The sequence below is a fragment of the Heloderma suspectum genome, chromosome 9, assembly GCF_057233095.1.
Source record: "Heloderma suspectum isolate Gila_16-S chromosome 9, 16-S_ref, whole genome shotgun sequence".
NCBI lineage: Eukaryota > Metazoa > Chordata > Lepidosauria > Squamata > Helodermatidae > Heloderma > Heloderma suspectum.
In genome coordinates this window covers 40,368,259-40,392,163 of record NC_139466.1, presented here as the reverse complement: position 1 = coordinate 40,392,163, position 23,905 = coordinate 40,368,259, and the positions used below count along the sequence as shown (strand labels likewise).

Sequence of the window (23,905 nt, the reverse complement as noted above, 5' to 3'; positions counted from 1 at the left end):
CACTTTGCTGCTATAGTTCCACTGTTCTGTCCAAGAACTCTTCGTGTTCTCTTATTCTCCGGAGGGTCGACAGTCGCCGCTCCAGTCCTCTTACTTTTTCTTCCAGCAGCGTGATCAACTTGCACTTGTTGCAGGTGTAAATCATGTTGTTCTCAGGCAAGAAAACAAACATTGCACACACCTTGCAGGTCACCACCACTGGAGAGTCTTGTCCTTCCATAGCCTCTTTCCCCTTTTTGTGTCTAGCTTTCTGGTTGTTCTAGACTAGCCTGTGCCTGCTCCTCTACTCACTAGAGGTTAAAAGCAGAGTCCCACTGGTGTGGAAGTGTGTTACAAAAAAAATAAGTTTTAAAAAATGTTAGGGGCCTCCCGCTTGACCTCCCCTGCCGAAATCCCCTGGCCAACTCCTGTTTTCTCCCCCTGTTCACTCGCTCTGGTCGCTCGCTCTCTGGCAGCTTGCTTGCTTCTGTAGTCCCTGGACCAGCTGGAGCAGCTTCCTCTGCTCTGCTCAGCTGGGAGGCGGGAACCAGACTGAAGCTTCCTGCCCACAGCTGCTGGGAGTACTTAGGCCACATACCCCCAATTCAGTTGGAGCTCTCAGTTGGAGCTCTTCCCTTCTCCCAACGTTGTGCTGATTTGTGCTTCATGTTGTGCTTATTTCAGAAGCAGTTGGAAAGCAGCGGGAAGCCTTTCCAAATGGCTCCAAAGCTCATCCCAAGCCTCCACCCTACCCCTGGATCTGAAGAAGCACAGCAGCACTCCCTGACCCCAGGCTGAGCTTCTCTCCACAGTTAAAAGATGTGATGTGGACCTTTTCGAAGAGTCCAGTCTTATCCTCACTTGCTTCCTCAGTGATGAATTGTGTTTCTTCTCACGTGGTCATCTGGAGACAATCCACACGTTACATAGCAGCAAACCAAGGTTGGCCAATACGTCACACACCTCAAGGAGCTGCATCCAATCCAGGAAGTGTTTGCGATTAATGCACTTGTATAACATGCTTCCAAACATGTTTCTTTCATTTACACGATCTGTTTTTCAGTATATGCTTAAACTCATCTTAAGCGCACACCTAAAAAAACAAAAACAGCTCCTAGATGAGACATTCTAGAACAGGGGTGCTGAACCTCTCACAATTCAGCCCTCCAGGGTCCCCCACAGGGCCACGCCCTTTCCCCAGGGCTCACGCCCTTTCCCTCCACTGCCAATCATTTGGTGGTTTCTCAGATTCTGCATGTTTTTCCTCATTCTAAGAGGTTGAAATGCCTCCCCTAAGCCTTAGCTACTAGCAGTAAAAGCTTTAGGCTAAAATACGCTGGTATTTCTGCCTCACCCCTTTTTCCTTCGGCCCTGCCCACCACTGAAAGGTGCCCCCTGAGAACTTCTCTGAAATTTAATTCCAGGCTGTAAGAGGGTTAACATCCCTGTTAAGAGGTTCAACATCTCTGTTCTAGAGCCCTGAAAGGTGAACTGGTGACTAAGGGTTTGAATGGCTGACAGCAGCTGGCCCAATAACAACAATGATGACAGAGCCAACATACATTTCCCATGCAAACTTGGTCATACAAATCAGTATTCAGATACAATTCACCAAACCCTAAAGAGCAGCCCATGATGGTTGGGGATGATGGCAACTGTAGTCCACAACATGTGAGAGGGGGGAGACTAAGTTAGAGAATGCTGCTAAAGAGCCAAGGCCAAGGCAAACGGTGACCATAAAAACTGTCAATATTGAAAAGCCACAACTAGTATGCTTGCGCTAAAATCTATACAACACACAGTACAAATGCACCATATATAGGCAGCTGTATTGTGAGCTTTCATGCTACAATGATGAAACCCACAAAAAGCACTTCAGAGACAGACTAGCCCAAGTCAGCAAGCTGTTTGTTAAGAAAACATCATTAGTCCTACACAGAGGAATGAATAATACTAGCTTATTTGACAGGTGTGTGAATGCTCCCACCGAAGGGATTTAAGACTAATATTACATATGGATCGTAAACAGTGTCTATATCATATCCACATGTGAACCAATTTCACAAGCAAGTGACTCATCACTGCAGTTAAAACACAGAAGGCCAGATTAAGCTAGATCCAGGTTCTTCTCTCTCTCTCTCTCTCTTTCTCACACACACACACACACACACCCCATTACTTTATTATAAGATGTAATAAAACTACCTCCCATTATTTAAAGACTACTTTCCTACTTGATTTGCTAAAGAACTTCTTGTACTCTCCCATCCATCACAGCATAATTACATCTTCCAGCAGTTCATTTTACAATGCAATGGAATCCGTTCATGGGTAAAGTAAGAACTGATTTATTACCCATGACACATACAAAGCTTTCCTGTAAAGGTTCTGAAGGCACATCCTCGATTTTTGTTCCAGTTCAAGGTTGCACAATCCTCTCTTAAAAAAATACTGCTCTGAGTAAAAATATATATATAGAGAGAGAGTGTGTATGTGTGTGGGTGTGTAAAGCAGCAAAACAACAAAGGTACAAGGGGCTTTGGATCCACTGTGGATGCAGCCAGGCTGAAGGTAAAATATTCAAGAAAGGTTGAAAGACTAACAACAGAATATTCAAACACTATATTTATTTATACACACACACACACGCACACACACACGCACACACACAGTTCCACCTAAAGTAAAATGTTTTTTTACTATCTGTATTTCCACTTTGACACCTTAAACATTCTTGCAAAAGATTTGCACGCAGAAGTCTTCAGAAATAAATATGCTGTCAAGAACAGCAAAACAGAAATATATAAATATGGCTGCAACTTTTACAGCACACATGCATGTCTATTCAAAAGTAAGTCCCATCAAGTTCAATGGGCCGTATTCCTAGGTAAGTGGGTACAGGATTGCACTGTTAACTTGTTAGACTAAATTATTTTAAAATTTTTGATCAATTAAAAAGATGTTCAAATTAACTGGGCATTTCTTTTTCTTTTTTTAAAGATGTAGCTGATTGTATCAAGTGCATTCTTCCGTCCACAAAAGGCTGTTTGATCCAGCTGGACAGCGTCCATGAATGAAAAGCAGAGAGAGGAGATTTTTTGTAGAGCCCACTCCACCCCACACACCATCTCCCACGCTTTTCCGGAGGGTTCCCCAATCCTCTGGAGCAGATTTGGGGTCTGCAGAGGAAAGGGGGGAATGAACAAACATCACTTTTGCCCTGTTCATTCATGGAAACCTCAAGTGAATCAAAGAGCTCTCCATGAACAGAAGGGCACAGTTGGATACAGCCCATTATATTTAATACAAATATCAAAACTGCATACGGCACACCACCATCTTAAAAAAGAGAGAATTTCCATACTCTCACACACAAGAGGAAATAGCTTATGCTTCATCTAAAAACAAAGAAAGTGAGGGTTTTGTTTCAGAGCTATTGTTCTCTCTCATATACAAATTTGATTGACTTTGACTAAAGACCAGCAGTTTTCTTCCCCCCACTCCTCTTTTTGCTTCTCCCTCCCCTTACTTTTATGATTTCACTCTCATGTATCCCATCTCTGGTGCTATTGTACATTTCCCCCAATTCTGGGGACACATCAGGGGAGTGGAAAAACCACAAATCCTGCAGATACCAGCCTTTTAACAATCCATCCCTTCTTGCTCACAGAATGCCCCCTTTCACCTCTGCTGACCAAGATGCAAGGGACGTTTGCATGGAGGCTGGGAGGGGGGTTATGAATTTGGATCATCTCCCCCTCTGACGTCTGACTGCTGTCTCCAATCTCTGAGGGGCAGATCCAAAACACCTTATGGCTCTTGGGACACCCTCCCTGGGACCATAGGATTATTGCAGCCTAAGATTTCTTTAGTCAGATAACCCTCCTAAATATACTTTCTCCTCTCCCAACACATATGTAGATCTAGAGAATAGTCTATCATAGCCTTCCCCCACCAGGTGCTCTCCACAAGTGTTGGACTACAACTTCCATAATCTCCTCCCCCACACCCCACTTTGCAGTCTGGATGTTGCAGTTAACACATCTCAAGGGCACCAGGTTGGGGAAAGCTGGACTAGAGAATACATTATCAAGGCATCATCCCTTCAAAATCTTTTACTAATGTACTGATATACAGTATATTTAAGAAATGTAGGATATAAATGGTACAAATTAATACATAAATAAAACGTGTATTGGGCAAGTAGTTCATCAGTGCAGATTTTGAATGTAAAGATTATTTCATAGTTATTTTCTTATTCAGACATAATGGAAAAAAAACTTGCATGTGCTCATCCAGTGTCTAATGTTACCAATGCTCAAAACATCTGCTGGCTAGAATACTCTGGGGCAGATAATATTTTGTTCTAATTTCCTAAAATGTTGCAAGTGCAAATTTTATCTTTTACTGAAGCCTTACAGGCAGTTTTCTAAGTATCAGTTCCAAAAACTGATACTCCTACGTTAAGAATGAACTTCGGAAAGAAGTGCAATATGTTTCCCTGAAGAGCAATTTATAGATCCACAACTCAGACTGGAAACATTAAGATGCAGATCCATGCCCTCAACACTTCCTTACCCCCACCTTCCAGGAACATTGTTCCATGAGCAGGTTTCCCCTATCAGTGAACCACCAGTAACTCAGATGTGAAGAGCTGTGCATATCCACCGCTGTGTACAGGGCACAGACTGGATCATACCTGTCTGTCTCCCCTATGAGTGCCATCCTGAGCACTGACAGATGTTAATCAACCACTGCTCCAGGTAGCATTCAAGTATCAAAGAGTGGATGATTAACAAGGAGTACTTTCTTTTCCTGTGGTTTCTTTTCCACTTCTTTGGAATTCTCTCCCCCTAGAGCAGCCTTCCCAAACCTGGTGCCCCCCACATGTGTTGGATTTAGGGATGTACGGAAGTCCCTTACCTGAACCCGAAGCTTGATTCGCGGTGGGGGGGGAGGCGCTCCGTCCCTCCCCCTGAAATTCTGGCCGGGGGGGAGGCGCCCCGTCCCTCCCCGCCAAAATTCTGGCCGGGGGGGAGGCGCCCCGTCCCTCCCCGCCAAAATTCTGGCTGGTGGGGAGGCGCCCCGTCCCTCCGGCCGCGAATCCTCCTGTCCTGCGGGGATGCAAGTGGCGGCCGCCATAGCCGCCGCCGTTTGCATCCCTGCAGTCAGCCGTGATAGGTTACGTAAATGTTTACGTAGCCTATCACGGCTAAGTGAAAAAAAAAAAACCGCGTGTACGCAAATGGCGGCGCCCATGGGCGCTATTTGCCCAGGGCGCTATTTGCGTTCCCCTTATTTTCGCTGTAGTCTACGTAAATGTTTATGTAGACTACACGTGCCAAAATAAGGAACGCAAATGGCGGCACCCATGGGCGCCACCATTTGCGTACGCGCGTTTATTTTTCTTTTCACTCAGCCGTGATAGGCTACGTAAACATTTATGTAGCCTATCACGGTGTTTTTTAAAAATCTAGCTGTGATAGGCTACGTAAATCTTTACGTAGCCTATCATGTTTGGGTTTTTTTGTTGTTTTTTTTAACTTGGAAATGGCGGCGGTGGCAGCCGGTCAGAAGACCGGCCGCCGCAGCTGCCAAACCGCCGCCGCCGCCAGGGACATTCGCACAAGGTAAGTCCCGTCCGGGGGGGGGCAAACCGTTTCTCCACCAATTTCGGGGGGCCGAATGCGCTGGCATTCAGCCTCCCCGAGATTCGTGGAGAAATTCTCTGACATCCCTAGTTGGATTACAGCTTCCAACATGCCCCAGCCAGCCCTGGAGAGCACCAGGTTGGGGAAAGCTGTCCTATAGGCTTGGCAGGCACAGTCTCCCTCTCCTTGTGGAGGACAGTGAAAATTTATTTTTTGCAGAGCCTTCAGAGAATAGGTTAAGCATATTATTCTTGCTCTGTTACTGGTTCTGATGCTCTGTTTTGATTCTCCTGCTGTTACTGGTATGTTGCTGCTGCTATTTTTGCCTACTGGTTTTTAAATTTATTTTCAAGACTTTATGTGTTGAACTGTGAATTGTCCTATGCTTATTTTTTATTGTAAATCCATCTTGGGAGCCATTATGGCTGAGGGGTGGTCTATAAATATAGCAAATAAAAATAAAGAATAGATCAATAATGCCCTTCATTTCAAAGCATATAGCCAGTGGCATTACCCGCTCTTCTCATATCGCTGGAAGGGATGTGGATCAAGGGGTGGCTATTTACAAAGCAAAAATAATTAAATTCTCCTGGAGAAAGAATCCATCTGGGACCAAAAAGAGAATGTGAGAACAACTCCTAAGGAAGTTATAGCCAGCAAAATCCACCCAGATGGCCTGTCAGACATCCCAGTAGAAACGCGTATCCATGGCTGTTCTTCAATTTATGCCTCAAAATTAAGGAGAGAGTAGAATGTTAACACTCGCCTCTTCACATCCCAAGCTTAAAAATCCAAGCACGATGGATAAATCTTCCAGCAACTGACCCAACTGATGACATATCAAGGACAACGCAGGGCTGGAACTTCTTCCCTCCTTCAGGGTGACTCAGCCTTGATGCTTTTACTACGAGGTTAACTCAAGATTCTCGCACAAATGTAACAGTGCTTCTGGAATTAGAACATGTGTGGCATGTTTGGCAAACTGACACATTTATCTGCATATTTCACAAACACAAGTACTATGTTGATTGGGGAGGGGGATCTCTGTTCTTAGTCTAACACAATCTTCTCTCACTCCAACGCCAAAGCTAATAATTATTCCTGTGCCAGAGCAGCTGCAAGAACAAGGATTATTTATTTATGCAGCAGCAGCGTGCATGGCACCTTTCAGAGTTTCACAGGCAAAAAAATAGATAGGTCCCTGACTCCAAGGAGCTTGCTGTCCAAAATCAACAATGGGAAAAGGAGAGGGACAGATGCAGGCGAGCAAATGCAGCTACCTATACTTAAGTTTAGTTACATTTAAGTCCACATTAAGGAGTTACACCCAAAGCTGAACAGAAAAGGTGGAATTGAGCAGTGGTGGAGATGGCGTGCGAAAGGGAGACTCCACTTTTATCTGTGACTGGGAATAACAACGGGTATTCCTCTCCCCTCGCAGCATTACACAAAGGGGAATCCCAATGGAGAGGGGACAGGATTTGGGAAGGAAATCTCTATGGGCTGGACAGGACACCTACGCAGGCCAGATGCGGAACCTCTGCGGGCTGGAGGTTCCCCATCCCTGACGTAAATAATTCTCCTTAGCAATCAGACACTATAACAGTAATCCCCAGAGAAACTTCCTTGTTCAAACTTGGCCAGATGGCAACCTCCATGCCTGGGGTCCATCTCTGCTAGTGTGACCATCAGAGGAGGACCCAGCGTGCAGAGATTGGTCCAGCCTTGCTAGACCGTAATCCCAGATAGCTTTGCTTTCCTTCATACTTTTCTCCTTTGTGATCCTCTCCCTTCTCCATGTTTGTTAGATACAGTCAGGACGGGGGAGATTGCTAAAAGTCCCCCTTCCAAAACCTAAGTTCCTATTTGTTCACATTGGTCAAAGAATGACAAAGCAAAAGGCATCCTAATCGAAGCAACCCTCTCCTTGAAGAATGTTCCTCTGCCGTGTGTGCCTAGGCATGGTAAGTTCTTAACCTTTCTATTCTTCAACCTTCATTTTCTGCCACTGTCCAGCTCAGCTGGGCCCCTGTGACCAAATCACCATACTCTGAGTTACATCTTTTGTGCACAAGCCTCCCTGAGTCCCCCACATGTCACTAGAGCCAATTCCCCAAAGCATCTGCAACTCTTTTATACTTGCTGCAGATCCAAAGTAATGGTTCTTCGATTATTTTGACTAACCAAAATAAGAGCTGGAGGGAGCAATCCTATGGCTGCTAGACGGCCATAGGATATTGTGTTATCCGGGAACTGACGTCGATCGCCTTGTAGGCCCCCTCCAACCCTACTATTCTATGATTCTATGAAGCCCACACTCCGAGGTCGGTTCCCAGAGAACCGACCTCCCCCCACTTCTGCACTGCCTTGGAGGCAGCACGGAACAGCCCCGTCCTCCGTGCTTCCAAGAGGAGTGCGGACCGGCCAAAAAGGGGCGTGGCTGGGGGTGTTCCGGGGCGGGCAGGGCGGAAATGCCTGCACGACGCATCCCATGTGTTGTACAGCAGCCTCCTTCCCCGCTCTACCCTCCCACAGCTACACAGCCGCAATCAGCTGTCTAGCCAAAAATGCAGGGCAGGAGAAGCACAGGGGGAACGATCTCCTCTGTGCTTCTCCTGCCCTGCATTGGATAGACGGGCGCCTCCAAGTTCGGAGGCAGATGCCTATCTGAAAAGGATTGTGCCCTTACTTACTTAATATTCATCCTACTTGAATATATGCTTCCTTTTTTCTCTCTCTTTACAAGCAAAAATATGGGCAAAACTCCTACCTTGATTAAAATATGTAAGTCCACCAAAGGCCAGATGAACATGGTGTTGGCAGGCAGATTTATGTCAGGGTGGAAGCCCCGCTATGCTCAATTGATTTAATCTCAGGTTAGGGTGCATAAGATTGCAGGTTCTGGTCCCTGCTCAAAATAAGTTTGGGGGTTCCCCTATTCTTTTTATGCCTGCTTCTGCATAGACTATTAACTTGTCTATACATTTTTAAAAGCCCACCTTTTCCCACAAGACTGAGGGGCCCCAACATATTGGTTCCTATGACTAAGGTTAGTGGACAAACAAGGTTGTGCCTGTTGTATATGTTACATTTAAGAACCAAACCAACAGGAGCAGGCCATTAAGTAAACTGGAAGAAACAGTTTCACTTTTGCAGCAGAAGCCTGAATGACTGGTTGGGCCTGTATAATCGCTTCAGGGGGCAGAATGATCCTGGGCCTAGAAGAGCCAGGGACAATTCTTTGTTAAATTGCACTTGTTTCTTTTTCTCCAATCCACATTTTCCTGCCCTGGGCTTTCCCAGTGAGTTGTAATAATAGAGAGCTGAGTTTTTGGAAGAAGTCTGGTGTGTGCTGCTGTTCTTGCATGTGCCATAGCACCTTTCTGATCATTCACCTTTCACCTTCGGGGCAGTGGCTTTACAGAGTCAAATAGCAAACCTATTCCCAGAATTCCCTGAAGACTAGCTGGATGTCAAGGGCTCCTTGGAGGCCTCTCTCAGTCTAATTCAGTAGCCAAGTCCAGACACAGACAAAGGGATTCTTTTCAAAGCTTTATTCCTCTTTTACAATTAACAACTCTACCGTTAGCAACTAGATATGAGCAGCAGAATACCTATGCTCTAAGTTGGAATAGTTGGTCCCCGTTTGAAAGGGAATTACTGGCAGACCCCTGAACTTAAGGACTAGGGAGAGTCCCTCCCCTTTTCCCTTGGATCCTCTGGGCGCAGCCGTTGTTTGCGCGCCAACCAAGCAACTACACCTCCTTTCTGCGCCCTCCATTTGGCGCCGCTCTCTGCGTCGGCGTTGCGCGTCCATCAAGTCTGCTTCCCGCGCTCTGTCACTCCCAGGACTGCTATCTAAGCTAGGAACACTGGTGGGAGGAATCTCCATCAGCTGTTGGCCCTGGGAAAAAGGAGCGCGCTCCTTTCCCAGGAGCGACTGCTCTTCCTCAGAATCAGAACGACTCTGGATTCTATGGGCTCAGTGTTCACCCTGACACTGGAGTTCTACAGTGATCCCTTGGCTGAGGAGTGTAAGGCAAGCAACAGCCCTGAGTGGGAGGGAGGAAGACAACTAGGCCCCAACACTGCTTTGAGCTCTCTGGAGAAAGAAGAATGCAGGATATAAATGTAATAAATAAAAATAAAATAAGAATGCTCAGTTGCACTCCATATGGGCTGCATCAGGTGAGTGTACCTTTAGTAAAGTGAAACTGGTAAAGGATCACCTAAGATCTACCACCCTAAGAAAGGCTTAACCACGTTATTATGGCCTTAGCAGAAAGGAAGTTTGCTAGGCAAATCTCTTTTGATCATTTCACTGATACATTTGCAAAAATGAAAGCAAATTTGTGACGCATTCCATATTTGTATAGGCCTGTCACGCTAAACCATAGTTTAGCATGACATGAGGGAGCCGCAGGTTCACACGATCTTCTCCCACACAACTACAAGGAGTTTGGAAGCATTCAGTTGTGACTTTAAATGCAGCTTGCCATGTCATCCAAACCCAAAATGTGGTAACTGTTTAAAGTAACTGGGGTTACTTTAAACAAGCCAGCTTCAATAAGTATGGTTTGAAGTTGATTTGTTTGAATTGTTTTTTCAGGAGACTTGAGCACCAAAATGCACTGAAAACATTCGAGTGTTGAAATATAAATTACAAATTAAAGGAACCACGTTATTATGGCCTCAGCAGAAAGGAAGTTTGCTAGGCAAATCTCTTTTGATCATGTCACTGATACGTTTGCCAAAATGAAAGCAAGGAAGAAGTAATTCAAACAGGCTACCTGTAAGTACTGAATGATCAATTAATTATTGTAATAAGGGGTTTTTGTTTCAATTATGAGAATGTTTGATAATTTCTGCTCTCAATTTTAGTCATAATACCTAATTTCCAGCGACTGTAAAATATTCCTTTTACATTCTATTAAAGTAGGTTTGTTTTTCTAGTGAATAGGCATTCATGGTTATTTAATGAGATGAATTTATCCTCATTAAATACTACATCCTAAACTATACAGTACATTATGCTGATATTCCATGCATTTTAATACATGATGTTATCTATTAACATTGTGGGGTGGGGGGAGTGCAAGATGAGAGCCCCAAGACAGCTTGTCTCTGCAGCCCTGGGTTTGGCGCACACACACAGGAAGCTGAAAAGTCTACACTGCTGCCAGAACATGAACCAGAGTTCAAGAGAACATGGAGGAATAAGTTGGGGTTTGCACTGTTGTAGCAGGACTTGAACAACAGACTGATTTCTCCCTCTTTGTTCCTCATACTCGAAGATAAAGCTGTGTGCCTGGTCAGCAGGGTGAATGGCAATGCTGTTGATAGATACCGAGAGTGATCAAGGAGAGAAAGGCTTGAGAAGAAAGATAAAATAGTTCAGTCTTGGCATGTCAAGTCTGAGTCAGTTACAAGCCATCCAAGCGGAGAGATATATCAGCCAGGCAGAGTTATGGGACTAGGAGGTGAGGTCTGGAGTAGAGAGTATGTCAAAAGCATACAAGTTGCAATGAAAGCCATGGAATTCCATGACACCACACCAAGAAATAGCATAAAGTGAGGGAATAGCAGAGGACCAACAGAAAAGAACCCTGAGGGACCCCAAAAGAAAGGGGGGAGGTTGAGGCACAGTGGCAGTGGACACACAGAATGAACAATCTGAGAGCTAGGAGAAGAACCAGCAAAGAACAGAGTCACGAAAACCTAAGGCATGGAGGGAATCAAACAGAAGAGGGTAAGCAACAGTCTCAAAGGCAGACAAGTGGCCAAGGACGACATAGGGACCTTTTATTTAGATCTAGCAGCAAGAAGAACTCCTGTGATTTTAGCAAGGGCATTTCCAGTGGAGAGCCAAGGCCATAAGACAGATCGTCAAGAGGGTGGAGTCCAAAGCGAGAACGCCATCAGAAATGAATAGCACACTCTAGGGGTTTAGAGGCAAAGGAAAGAAGCGAGTTCACCAAGTAGGTGGAGGGTGAGGATGGGTTTAAAGAAGGTGGTGTATGTGTGTTTTGGGGTGGCAGGGGTGGAATGGGTGAAGCAGTGTCATATTTGAACACAATATAGAAGCAACCAGAGGAGAGGGAAGGTGAATTATATGGTGTAATAGTCATGGGGGGAGATAGCAACCAGGAATCAAATGCAAACAGGATAAAGGGGGCATGTGAAGAGATTAGATGACCACAGCAGAGTATCAACAGATACTGGGGGGGAAGAAGAGAAGGGTTGAGAAAGGCGAGGAGGGAAAGAGTAGAGGAGGGAGATGAAGTGACTACAGTGAGTAACTTCAGTTTCATCACTGATGGAGGAGGTGAGGTCCTGGGCAGAAAGTGAGGAGAGTGGAGCTGGAGGGCTAGGCTGTAGAATAGCCCCCAAAGGTAGAAGAGATATTCTGGGGACAGCTGGAGTTGATATGGATCCGGAAGGTGTGGCAATGTTGCTTGGCTGCATATGTAAGATAGCAGAAAAGGAGGAAGGGGGATTGCATAAATTTAAGGTGTGGCTGGTTGGGGAATGCTGGCATGTACACGACATGTTTCTGTCTAAACATGCATAGGATTGCACCCTTAAAGTAACTAAAGTCAGCTAGATCTTTGGATTTCCTCGAAATGCACTGTGCAGCTTTGAGAACATGAGCAGAGGAGGAGGGAGTAAACCAGAGCTAGGGAGAGTGGGGAAACAAGTGGATGGAGAACAAGGTCACCATCTGACCAAGATATGCACTGCACTCACTGTATGTGCCTTGACAGTTTAACAGAGGAACTAAGCTCAGATTTGGTGAGGACAGGCATTACTTCACTTTTCTCAGCTACACCAATATCAACATGTTACATTAATTCTGTATTTTCCAGTGTGATTAGAAGCTGAATAATGTCTGAGCACTCACTGGACGAAGGTGCTCGTTCAGTTCCTGATCAGCAGGAGGGGTTTAATGGCAATGCAATCGAACAAGCATTTCTTCTCAAATAAAATCTGACCTTATAATCAATTGTGGGTGGAAGCCAATGAATGTCAACCTTTCCCACCTGTTCCTAGCAACTTGTGGCATAGCCTTCCCCAATGTAGTGCCCTCCAGATGTGGCGGACTACAACTCTCATAGTGCCCCATTATGATGGGAGTTGTAGTCCAACACATCTGGAAGGTGCCAAGTTGGGAAACGCTCTGGCACCTGGGTGAACTGAAGCAGGCAGGAGGGCCAAATTCCTCCTTTGGCAGAGGCTCAAGGGCCTCACCCATCACTTTTCAACCCAAAACATCACTATTCTATGAACAAAGTACTAAAATCGGGGAAATCAGTCATTTCTGCTGCACTTGCAGCTTAGCAGTTCTTAAGCATTTATCCCTTGAATAGGATGGTATGTATTCCAAATGTGGTTCAGTAATTTCTCTTGGGCTTACTGTGTCCTAGAGACCCCAGCAGCGAGCACTGCCAGCTGTAAAGAGGCAGGTACAGATCAAGCATGCACGTGCCAAGCACAAGCAGCAATGGCAGAAGGGGATGATGGGGCAATCTGTCACAGCAGCAGCCATTGCAGGGCCTGCCCGGTTGCTCTACAGGGGTGTTGTTGGTTCCCTTGTGCAGAGCGGCAGGGGTGCTGTGGGTTGCACTACGGGCCCCAAAAGGTCTGAAAATGCCCCAGAGGTTTATGTTTGAAACCCCTTTGTTAAGTTATAACCAGTTGCCACCCAAAACCCATCCGCTTGTCTCTTGAAAACAGAAATGTTGCACAACTCCTGCCTATTCTCTCTGTAATGCACTCTTAAGAAGTATCACAGCCATGGTAAGGAAGGTCCTCCCATATTCGAACAAGGAGCTGGTAGGGAAACTAGAAAATTAAAGGCAAACAAGTAGATCCACATACACTCGTGACACACAGGCCAGTGGCTTCTTTCCCTATGCAAACTCAAGGTAACTGCCCCACAGACACTCTGCATACTTCATGGAAGATGTAAAAAATGTTGCCACATGTCATGTTTTCCGCATTAAGTAATATGTTTGCTTCACCTAGGAAAATGACTGGTTAAGGGCGCAAACCTAGGCATGTTTAGACAGAGAAAAGGCCTACAACACCCAGCATTCCTCAGCCAGCAAGGCTGTCTGGGGAAAGCTGGGAGTTGTAGGCCTTTTCTCCATCTAAACATGCCTAGGATTGTGCCCTAAGTTCCCTAATTTTCACATTGATAGAAGTGAATGCTATGGTCCTATCATACATTCACCAAATTGGTGTGTAATAGAGCTAAAGAAGCTCTATAGGATTCACAGAGCAATCCTATACTCATACTACACCAGGACTAGAAATACTCTACTGCAAAAACAAAACGAACAACTGCCGCATCCAATTGCCTGCTCAGGCTGGGAGGGGGAAAACACACAACCAAAAATAGCATGAAAATGGCAGACACACCCCAGCGTCTCTGGAAACGCTGCCAGGACAGCTCAGGGGCTGCATCTCCCCCAGCAGAACAGTCCTGCTGGCAGCATGTTTCAGCAGTGTATCTATCAGTGTACCACAGTGTATCTATCATGGCAGTCATGTATCTCACTTTCCACTGCTATTTGGTGGGCCTTCCACTGAATATGGACCTCAATCAGCCCATCTCACGAACAGGATCACACCCTTAGAAGGGGGAAACCCTTCTAGTATTGTAAATCTGCAATCAGACACATGCTTATTTGGAAGCACAACCTTCTGGATTCCGTGGGGTTTACTCTAAGGTAAAGTACAGGATTCCAGTCTGAAATGGAACAGGTTTTTCCAGTAAAACATATATTATGCTGAGCTCTGTGGAAGAAGCATAGGATTAAAAAAGTTACAAAACACAACAACTATTTTGGGGTTCAAAAGTGCTGAAACCTATCCGCCCCCAAATTAGAATGACCTGGCATGAACTCTACTTCTTTGATTGCAATGACTTGCTGGAAGGAACTTTGCCCTAAGTCAGTAGTTCCAAAAATATGTGCCAGGGCACACTAGTGAACCATGAGATAACTATGTGCTGCAAGAAATAAATGTAATTAAAGGCTCCTGGGAAACAAAGTACGCATCCAAAGTGAAGACTGTCCATTGCGCCTCTGTGTGAATCACTGCTCTGGCCTTCCAGGCAGTCTCACTTGTGCAGGCCATTTTGCTGCATCTCTGCAACTGATATGATCCAATTGTTCTCAATTATTTGCCCTCAAGAGGATGTCTGCTGCGTCTTTGCAAACAAGGGACTCAGAACAATAATCTATGCAGACCAGGGCTGAGCTCCCAAGCACAGGTAAAAGCGAACATCTCAATTTTAATTCAGTAAAAAAGAAAAGTACATTTGTACAACACTTCTCAAATTTTTAAGCCCATTGCGTAGAACAGGGATACACTCCTACATGAAACTTAGTTTGAGCCAGCGTCAATTATAAGCAAATTTACACAACACATTTTCTTTAGTTTAGGAAAATGCAGGTATTTGGTCCTGCAGAGATGCCCTGCTCACTATAGGAAACTTCCCACATGGACAGCAAAGGACTACACTGGTACCTGCTCTTTCTCAGAACACATCCCCAACTCTGAGAATGTATGTGATTAAAAAAAAAGAGAGAAGCAGCAACAGCGGCAATACTTGTCATTAGCTTCCTTGGGGAAGGTGGAATGTAAACATAAGTAAATAAAATAAACAGTGAGAACCATAAATGGTGATAGAAGGGGGAAACAGAGGGAAAGCAAGAACCTCAGAACAGGGGCCAAATCCAGCCCTCCTGGGGTTCCCAGGATGGCCACACGCCCTCCCCTGGCTCCACCCCCTTTCTCCCAACCACTTATCACTGGCAGTTTCCCAGCATTTGTGCAGTTCCCCCCCCCCCAATTCTAATTGACTGAATGGCTCTCATAAGGCTTAATTACTGGAAGTGAGAATTTTCTGCTAAAACATGCTGGTATTTTTGGCCCCACCCACTTTTGCCTTCAGTCCCACCCACCATTGGAATCCCCCCGACCCCCAAGCTGAAAGAGATTCTGCTCCCCTGCCATATACTGTCAGACCACATTTGTATAACCAAGACATCAGTCCAGGGATTTTTTTTCCCACCACCCAGCTCCACCCCATGCTATGGTAATGGTGCTAGGCCTGACAATTTCATCATGTTTCAAAATATACTACAAAGAATGACACACAGGAACAGAAGATTCACACTTTGCACACTGTTAACAGGGCAAAACAGTGTGCGACATTATGGGAAGTTCATGCTTTTACCATTTATGGTCATTAATCTCTCCCAGAGCTGTTCAAACTCCAAGACTGATACCAGCCATAGTGCTTTGACATGCCAACCTGGGCAATTAAACCTTGTCTCCTTGTTATGATTGGTTGCAAATGGCTATGGAATTCTTATTCTCAGGGGGGTGGGGGTGGAATGGGCTTAGGTGATTGCAGAATGGATACATGCCACAGATACAGAGTGCCTGGCCTCAGAAGCAACATGCAGTTAGCGGCAAATGCTCCGAGTGCTTGGACTGATGTACACTGGACCCAAAAATGCTCAAAAGGGAGATGGAAAAGGGAAAGTTTGGGGAGCGCAGACCCCTTGAAAAGGGGCAAAGGTAGATGGGAGATGTGCTCCCAAATAGCAGAGCACCTCTGTCCCATGTGCTGAAAGACTTCACAATATTATTTTTTCTCTCAGCAGTCCTGGACTCAACTGACATGCCTGCAAGTACTTTGAATAAAGGTAAAGGTAAAGGTGTCCCCAACCAGTCGTGTCCGACTCTAGGGTGCGGTGCTCATCCCCGTTTCTAAGCCGAAGAGCCAGCGCTGTCCGAAGACGCTTCCGTGGTCATGTGGCCGGCATGACTGAACACCGAGGTGCACGGAACGCTATTACCTTTCCCACCGAGGCGGTACCTATTTATCTACTTGCAATTTCTTGCTTTCAAACTGCTAGGTTGGCAGGAGCTGGGACTGAAGACAGGAGCTCACTCCGTCACACGGCACTCGGGTCTCGAACTGCTGTCCTGCCGACCTTCCGGTCTGCAGTTCAGCGTTTGAATACTCATGTTTATAAATATTATTACTTGATTTAATACTTATTACCCCATCTTTATTATTGATTTAATATTTATTATGCCATATTTCTCCCATGACAGAGCTCAAGGTGGCCTACATGGGGTACCTAGGCAGTCTCCTATCCACATACACACCAGACCTGCATTGCTTCAGCAAGGTGGCTGCATCCAGTGTCTTCAGACCATTGCCTTTCCTCCTGGTGTTAATGGAGTCCCACTTAGCTGGAAAGAAGCACCACCATGATTTTCATTGCCAGACAAGGGCTTGTGTTTTGAATCATGCAGGCTGCTTAATATAACCTTTTTAAATGCACATTTCTCTGTGTCCTCCACAGTTCCCTGCCAACACCCATCATCTCAGTAGGCATCATTACACATAAGCCACAGCAGTATTCAGGATTCCAAGACATTTTTAGAGTTATGCAGATACTTAACAAGCAATGATAACTCCCTTCCATAATCCCCCTTTACATGCTGCAGATATTCTCTCTAAACACATTCCAACAAAAATCTACCATATTTCATGGGGAGAGGAGGAGTACAGGAAAACACATCTCAGTTATTTATAGCATGCTGGCTTTCCTAAAAAAAGAAACAATTATTACTAATTTTGCAGAGAAAGAAACCAGCTTGGTAGAGAATTTGATTGCACCAGCTTGGTAGAGAATTTGAGAAGAGAACTTTCTACAGGGTGACTACAAAGGATAGGCAGGAGTGGTAAAGGATCATGAGGCAACCCCTCCCATTCCATGTACAAAAGCCGACTGTTCTGGCAGATGATTCTGTCTTAACACTGAAGATGGGGCAGTATCCTCTACTGCTCCTGAAGGCTGCAGGCTAACTTAGGGGTTGCAGAGCGGGACACGTGGCCCACAGCTCTCTCTTCCAAAACCTTGCTGCCACCTCCCAGCATCTGCTGCCTGAGGTGACAGCTTCACTTTACCTAATGATAGGCCAGCCCTGGTTACACTGCACTTGTTTGTAGTAACAGCCTGATAGATTGTCCTTTCTCCATTGCAAAGAATCCTCAGGAGGGGGCACTTTGTAGCACAGAAAGGGGCAGCTTCTTAATTTTTCCCAGGCCAGGCACTTTCCCTCTGAAACTTCCCCAAGACACTTCTTCCCCAACAGGGTTCCAGACGCAGGTCTATAATGCAAACATAGGCAGGAATAAAAGCAGAAGAGGACTGCTCAGGAAAGCAAGATGACAGAAGAAGGGTTCAGCTTCCCAGTCCCCTGCTCCTTCCCCACTGAAAATAACTGTCTCTTCTAAAGTGCCTTTGTGACGGAGAAGGGGCTGTCAGACGAATGCTACCCACTGCTGCAATGTAACATGCGGCTCGGCAAGTGAGGCTGAAGTGATCTTGGTGTGAACTTGATGGAAAGTGCTTTCTTGGATGTAGGATGTAAAAACTTGGAGAAGACTGACATCTTGAGAGGGGGAAAAAGAATAAGACAGATACAAATTCAAGACAACTTTATTTACTTCCTTGGCTATTTTATTTACGTTTTTGAAAAAGAGTTACTAAGGGTAAAATCCTACGCATATTTAAACCAAAAAAGTCCTACAATTCCCAGCATACCCTAGCCAGCATGGGTGGCTGGAGGGATGTTGGGAGTTGTAGGACTTTTTTCTGTCTAAACATGCATAGGATCGCCCCCTAAGAGAATTGAAATTCTCACTCAGGAGAAATATGTGAATGGGTTGAGAGAAAAGCACGTGTGTTGGACTGCGGGGCATGGACTGAAGACACATGATACAGCAGACTTGCTGAAGCTAAGCACGACTAGGAGTGGGGAGACCTGGGGTCTAGTCCCCACTTGGCTGTGAAGCTCACTGGGTGACTTTGGGCCAGTCACTGATTCACAGCCTAACCTACGTCACGGAGTTGCTGCAAGGATGAAATGAAGAGGAGAAGGATCATGTACACCACCATGGGCTCTTTGGAGGAAAGGTGGGATATACAGTCAGGGCCAGAAATATTGGAACAAGGATAACTGTTTTGGCAGTTGGCCTCTGTACACCACCACATTGAAGTTGAAAGGAAACACACCCAGATGGGAGCGAAGTCAGGACTTTCAGCTGTAATTCAAGGGGTTTGATGGGGCACTAACCATTCAGAAAGGACAGCCAGTGGCATACACTCCCCCCCCCCATCGTTGGTAGCTCATAAGTAATGGAACGAATGGCTGACAAGCAGCTGCATGGCCAGAGGTGGCCTGTTTCCTGGGTACCCCATGACCAATCAAGCAGATAACAGGCCTGGAGGTGGTGCTGAGTGTTACATTTGCATTTGGTAGCTGTTCACTGGAACCCCCAACATAAGGTCCAAAGAGGTGTCCATGCGAGTGAAGGAGGCCATCATTAGGCTGAGGAAACAAAATAAACCCATCAGAGAGACTGCAAAAACAGTGGGAGTGGCCAATACAACAGTTTGGAACATCCTGAAAAAGAAGGAATTAACTGGCAAGCTCAGCAACAGCAAAAGGCCTGGCAGACCACGGAAGACAACTCAAGTGGATGACCGCAGAATTCTGCTCATGGTGAAGAGGAACCCTTTCACAACATCTAGCCAGGTCAAGAATGCTCTTGAGGAGGTAGGCATGTCATTGTCAACATCTGCAGTCAAGAGACGGCTTTATGAATGTAAATACAGAGGCTTCACAACAGGGTGCAAGCCACTGGTAACGCTCAAGAACAGACAGGCCAGATTAGCCTTTGCCAGCAAACACCTAAAAAGGCCTGTCCAGTTCTGGAATAAGATTCTTTGGACTGATGAATCCAAGATTAACTTGTATCAGAATGATGGGAAGAGAAAAGTATGGAGAAGGAAAGGAACAGCTCATGATGCAAAGCATACCACATCATCTGTCAAACATGGTGGAGGCAGTGTTATGGCACAGGAATATATGGCTGCCAATGGAACCAGGTCACTGGTGTTTATTGATGACCTGACTGCTGATAAAAGCAGCAGGACGAATTCTGAAGTGTATAGGGCTATACTTTCTGCTCAGATTCAGCCGAATGCTGCCAAACTGATAGGACGTTGCTTCATATTGCAGATGGATAATGACCCAAAACATACAGCAAAAGCTACCCAAGAGTTTCTCAAGTCAAAGAAGTGGGATGTTCTTCAATGGCCAAGTCAGTCACCTGATCTCAACCCAAGACAGCATGCTTTTCACTTACTGAAGACAAGACTGAAGGCAGAAAGACCCACAAACCAGCAGCAGCTGAAGGCAGCTGCAGTAAAGGCCTAGCAAAGCATCTCGAGGGAGGAAACTCAGCATTTGGTCATGTCCATGGGTTCCAGACCTCAGGCAGTCACTGACTGCAAAGGATTTTCATCCAGGTATTAAAGGCGATCCTTAAGTTTGAAATGTTGGTTTGTTCCATTAATTATGAGCCACCGACGACGGGGATGTGTGTATGCCACTGGCTGTACTTCCTGAATGGTTAGCGCCCCACTTTTGTCAAACCCCTTGAATTACAGCTGAAAGTCCTGACTTCGCTCCCATCTGGGTGTGTTTCCATTCAACTTCAATGTGGTGATGTACAGAGGCCAACTGCCAAAACAGTTATCCTTGTTCCAATATTTCTGGCCCTGCCTGTAAATGTAACAAATAATAAATAAAAGAACAAAATACTAACATTAATCAAATGCAGACTGGAATAGGTCTCTAAAAGCCTCCTAAAGGCCAGGGAAGAGGCTGCTATATGTGCTTCCCAGGGGAGGGTATTCCCATGATGTAGGGCCACCACTGAAAAGGCCCTCATCCTAGCACTTACCAATCTCACCGCTCTCATTGGTGAACCACAGAGCAGGGCCTCAGGTAATGACCTTAAAGCTCAGGCACACTTGGATGGTTGCAGGTGGTCCTTCAGGTAACTTGGTCCCAAATCATTTAGCGCAGGGATGGGCAACCTGGCGTCCTCCAGGTGTTTTGGGCTACAACTCCAATCAGAGAAAGACAGGATGCGCAATGGTCAGGGATTGTGGGATTTGAAGTCCAAACCATCTGGAGGGCACCAGGTTGCCTACCCCTGATGTAGAGCTTTAAATGCTAATACCAGCTCCTTAATTTGGGCCCAGAATGGAATAAGCAGCTCCATAGATGTATGGCATAGATGCCATAGATGGCACAGAATAGATGTAACTTGCTCCAAACACCTAGCTCCAACAAGCATTCTAGCTGCTACATTCTGGACCAATTGTAGTTGCCAGACCATCTTCAAGGCCAGCTCCACAAAAAGCTCACTGCAGTAATCAAACTAGGAGGTAACCAGAGTGGGCATTACTGAGGGAAGATCAGCTTTCTCTAGATAACTCTGCAGCTGGCAAACCAGTAAGAACTATTCCTGGCCACCGATGCCTCTTGCGCTTCCATGGTAAACACCAGGTTCAGAAGAACTTCCAAACTACATACCTGCCTCTTTAGGAGGAGTGCAACCCTATCCATCCTCAGTTGCAGACCTCCAACCAGATCAGCAGGTTTCCCCACCCACAACATTTGCATCTTGTTTGGATTAAGCTTCAATCTGGTTGTCCTCATCCACCCCAAAACTGCCCCCAGCCTTGAGTTCCATCATCAAAGAAAATAGAGATATAAATGTAATAAATGAAAATGACTCTGCTATCTAAAGAGAAGGGAATAGAAATGGCAGCTGGAAGCTCTGAAGAAGGAAGAGGGTCATGAGAGCGCCTAAGAGAGAAGAGGATGCTCTACAAAAGTGAATTCTGAAGCAAAAACATCATTCAGTTTGGGAGGTGGGAAAAAGGGGCACTGATACAAATTCAAGGTAAGATGTTCGCTATGGAACATACCATGGGAAGAGAAGAGGAGGCTGGCTAGTTCTGACTCAAGAGAAATGAACTCTGAGCAAGAGAGAAGGCGGCTCAGGAGGAAAAATAAATTATTTCCCACTGTTTCAAAATTTCCAGACATTTTACCTCTCTGCTTCCTGCTTCACACATCATGCAGTTCCTACCCACAAAGCAATTACATGACAGAAAGTGCATTAAAAGCTGTACACAGATTATTACGATCACACCCATGTATATTTCACTGAACCTCCACATCTAGGGAAGCCATGCTGGGCTGCAAGGTCCCAATGAAGCTGCACCTCACTTGTAAACCCAGCTCAATGTATGCATAAAAGCTTCTCACAGGTGACAACGTACACACACATTTCATGCAATTCAAGTTGACAAATGTTTTGCATGTCAAATATTAACTAGGGGGAAAGGGGAGGTGGGGTGAATTGCAAGACTGAAATCATCGTGGGTAAGGGAGAGCCTGACGCAAAAGGGAGAGAAATCCTCTGGAAATAAAACTTTTAGAGGTAAAATTTTAGCAAGGCAAAAAGGGATACGCTAGCTGTGGAAGGACAACATTGGCATGAACAGGAAGCCATTCTATGCGGGGTTGCCAAGCGGCCAGAATTTTACCATTCCCCACTGTCAAATTCGGATGATGCAAAGCCAGAGGAGGAACAAGAAAAATGCAGTGCCCGCTCAAGATGGATAGTTTGGTATTCTTCCCTATTGTCTATAATTAGCTGTTGTTTTTAAAATCGAAATACATTACACTTTGGAGGGGAAAGGAGACACTTTATGCTCAGAAGCACTGTTTCCTTCCAATTTTGTTCAGTATATTATTATTATTATTATTACCTTTGCACATGCGTCAGGAGATGCACACTTCGCCCTTCTTTTTAAAGAAGGCTGCTTCTCTCCAGAAGAAAGGCGCTCTGCGTGCGCTCAGAGACATGCCGCCCCAAGTAGCCAGAATTTGGGGGCGTTTAAAAGGGGATCGTCCTAGCCCCGGAGGACACCAGCTGGACGTTTCACGTATTTATCTCTCTCTCCCTCGCCCCCATCCCCGGTTTCTACCCCTGCCCCAATATGGCTCAGCACAGCGGGAACGTGGGGGGGGGGGTTCCAAAGGCATTTGGAGGGGCGTGCGGGGGTCGCGGGCTGGCTTGAGGGCGCGGCTTCGGGGGCCTGCTGTGGGGCGGGGCGGGGCGGGTGGGGGGAGTTGCAGCCGCGCCCCCCTCCCCCCCCCCGCGTCTCCCCTTACCATGGTACAGATGGAGGCGAGTCTCCGGACCGTCATCAGTATTTCCATCCGCCTGGCGACCCGGAGCCCCCCGCCAGCGCCGCCAGCGCCATGTTGGGTCCCGGCCGCCCAACTGACAGCGGCAGCCGGAGCAGCAGCGGCAGCCGCAGGTGGCGCCACAGCCAAAGCGGTCCGGGCGGCCCTGCGCGCCGCGGCTAGAGCGCTCCGGCATCCCCCCGCTGCCCCGGAAGGAAGGTTCCGGCCCTCCAGACGTTCCGGCCTCCTCCTGGCAGCGCGGCGCTCGTGGGGCCCGATTCGTGGCCTCTTTTCTACCCCCTCCCGGCCCCACGCCGCCTGGGGATGCGACCAGCGCCCGTGCCTTCTTTCCACACCCGGCCCTACACATGTCCCCCCGCCCCGCCCCGCCCCGCCCCGCCCCAGTTTCTCGGGATCCATGGGAAGAGATCTTCCGTGCAGGCCTGGCCGGTCGCGCCTGTGCAGGTCTCCTCAGAAGTAAGACGCACGGGCGGTGCACCCCTCTGCACGTTTCTGGAGAAGCAAGTTCGATGGAGCTTGTTCCCCAGTAAGTGTGTAAAGGATTGCGGCCTAAGCGTGGTATCCAATGTTAGCCCTACCTAGAGTAGTCCCATTCATTTCAGTAGGCCTACTCTAAGTAGAGCTAACGTTGGATATTACGCTAAGGGTGCAATCCTATGCATGTTTAGACCGAGAAACGGTCTACTCCTCCCAGCATTCTGGCTGGGGCATGCTGGGAGTTGTAGGCCTTTTCTCAGTCTAAACACGCATGGGATTGCACCCTAAGTGTAAGAATGGCCTGGGGACTTACTCCAGAGTAAGTAGGTTCAGGATTGCATTTGCAGCAGCCATGTGCTCCGATTCTCATGTACATCTGCTCAGGAGTAGATCCCGTTGAGTTCCTGCGGGGATCACTTTGCTTTCTGAGGAATGGGAGCTGTACATGTGCAGCAGGGGATGGGGATGGCAGAGACACACACAGCCCTGGCAGGACCCTTCTGCCTTGAACCAGAGGAGCAGGGATTTTATCAGGTGAGGCTTTTCCTCCCGTTGAGATGTAGGAGTGTGAAAAATCTTCACCTGCTGAACTTCTGCCTGCCAGACCACTGTTGATGGCACTGCTG

The 23,905-nt window shown here is 46.5% G+C and overlaps 1 protein-coding gene across 8 annotated transcripts in view; it reads right to left on the bottom strand.

Moving 5' to 3' along the window:
• LOC146338639 (ubiquitin carboxyl-terminal hydrolase 12-like) overlaps nucleotides 1-22,876 on the bottom strand; it is a 68,811-nt gene extending 45,935 nt beyond the window's left edge. For 4 of the 8 annotated variants that reach the window (XR_014784864.1, XM_084814185.1, XM_084814181.1 and 1 more), the window contains exon 1: nucleotides 22,767-22,876. Coding sequence is in view for 4 of the 8 variants with exons in the window: in XM_084814181.1 (XP_084670307.1) it covers nucleotides 22,767-22,814 (48 nt within the window). In the remaining 4 variants the exon portion in view is untranslated. Of the gene's footprint in view, nucleotides 1-811; nucleotides 1,073-16,825; nucleotides 18,704-20,475; nucleotides 20,642-22,766 lie in introns of those variants that run through there. The other 4 variants (XM_084814182.1, XM_084814183.1, XM_084814187.1 and 1 more) reach the window with 4 other exon arrangements.
• Nucleotides 22,877-23,905: the final 1,029 nt, after the last annotated feature.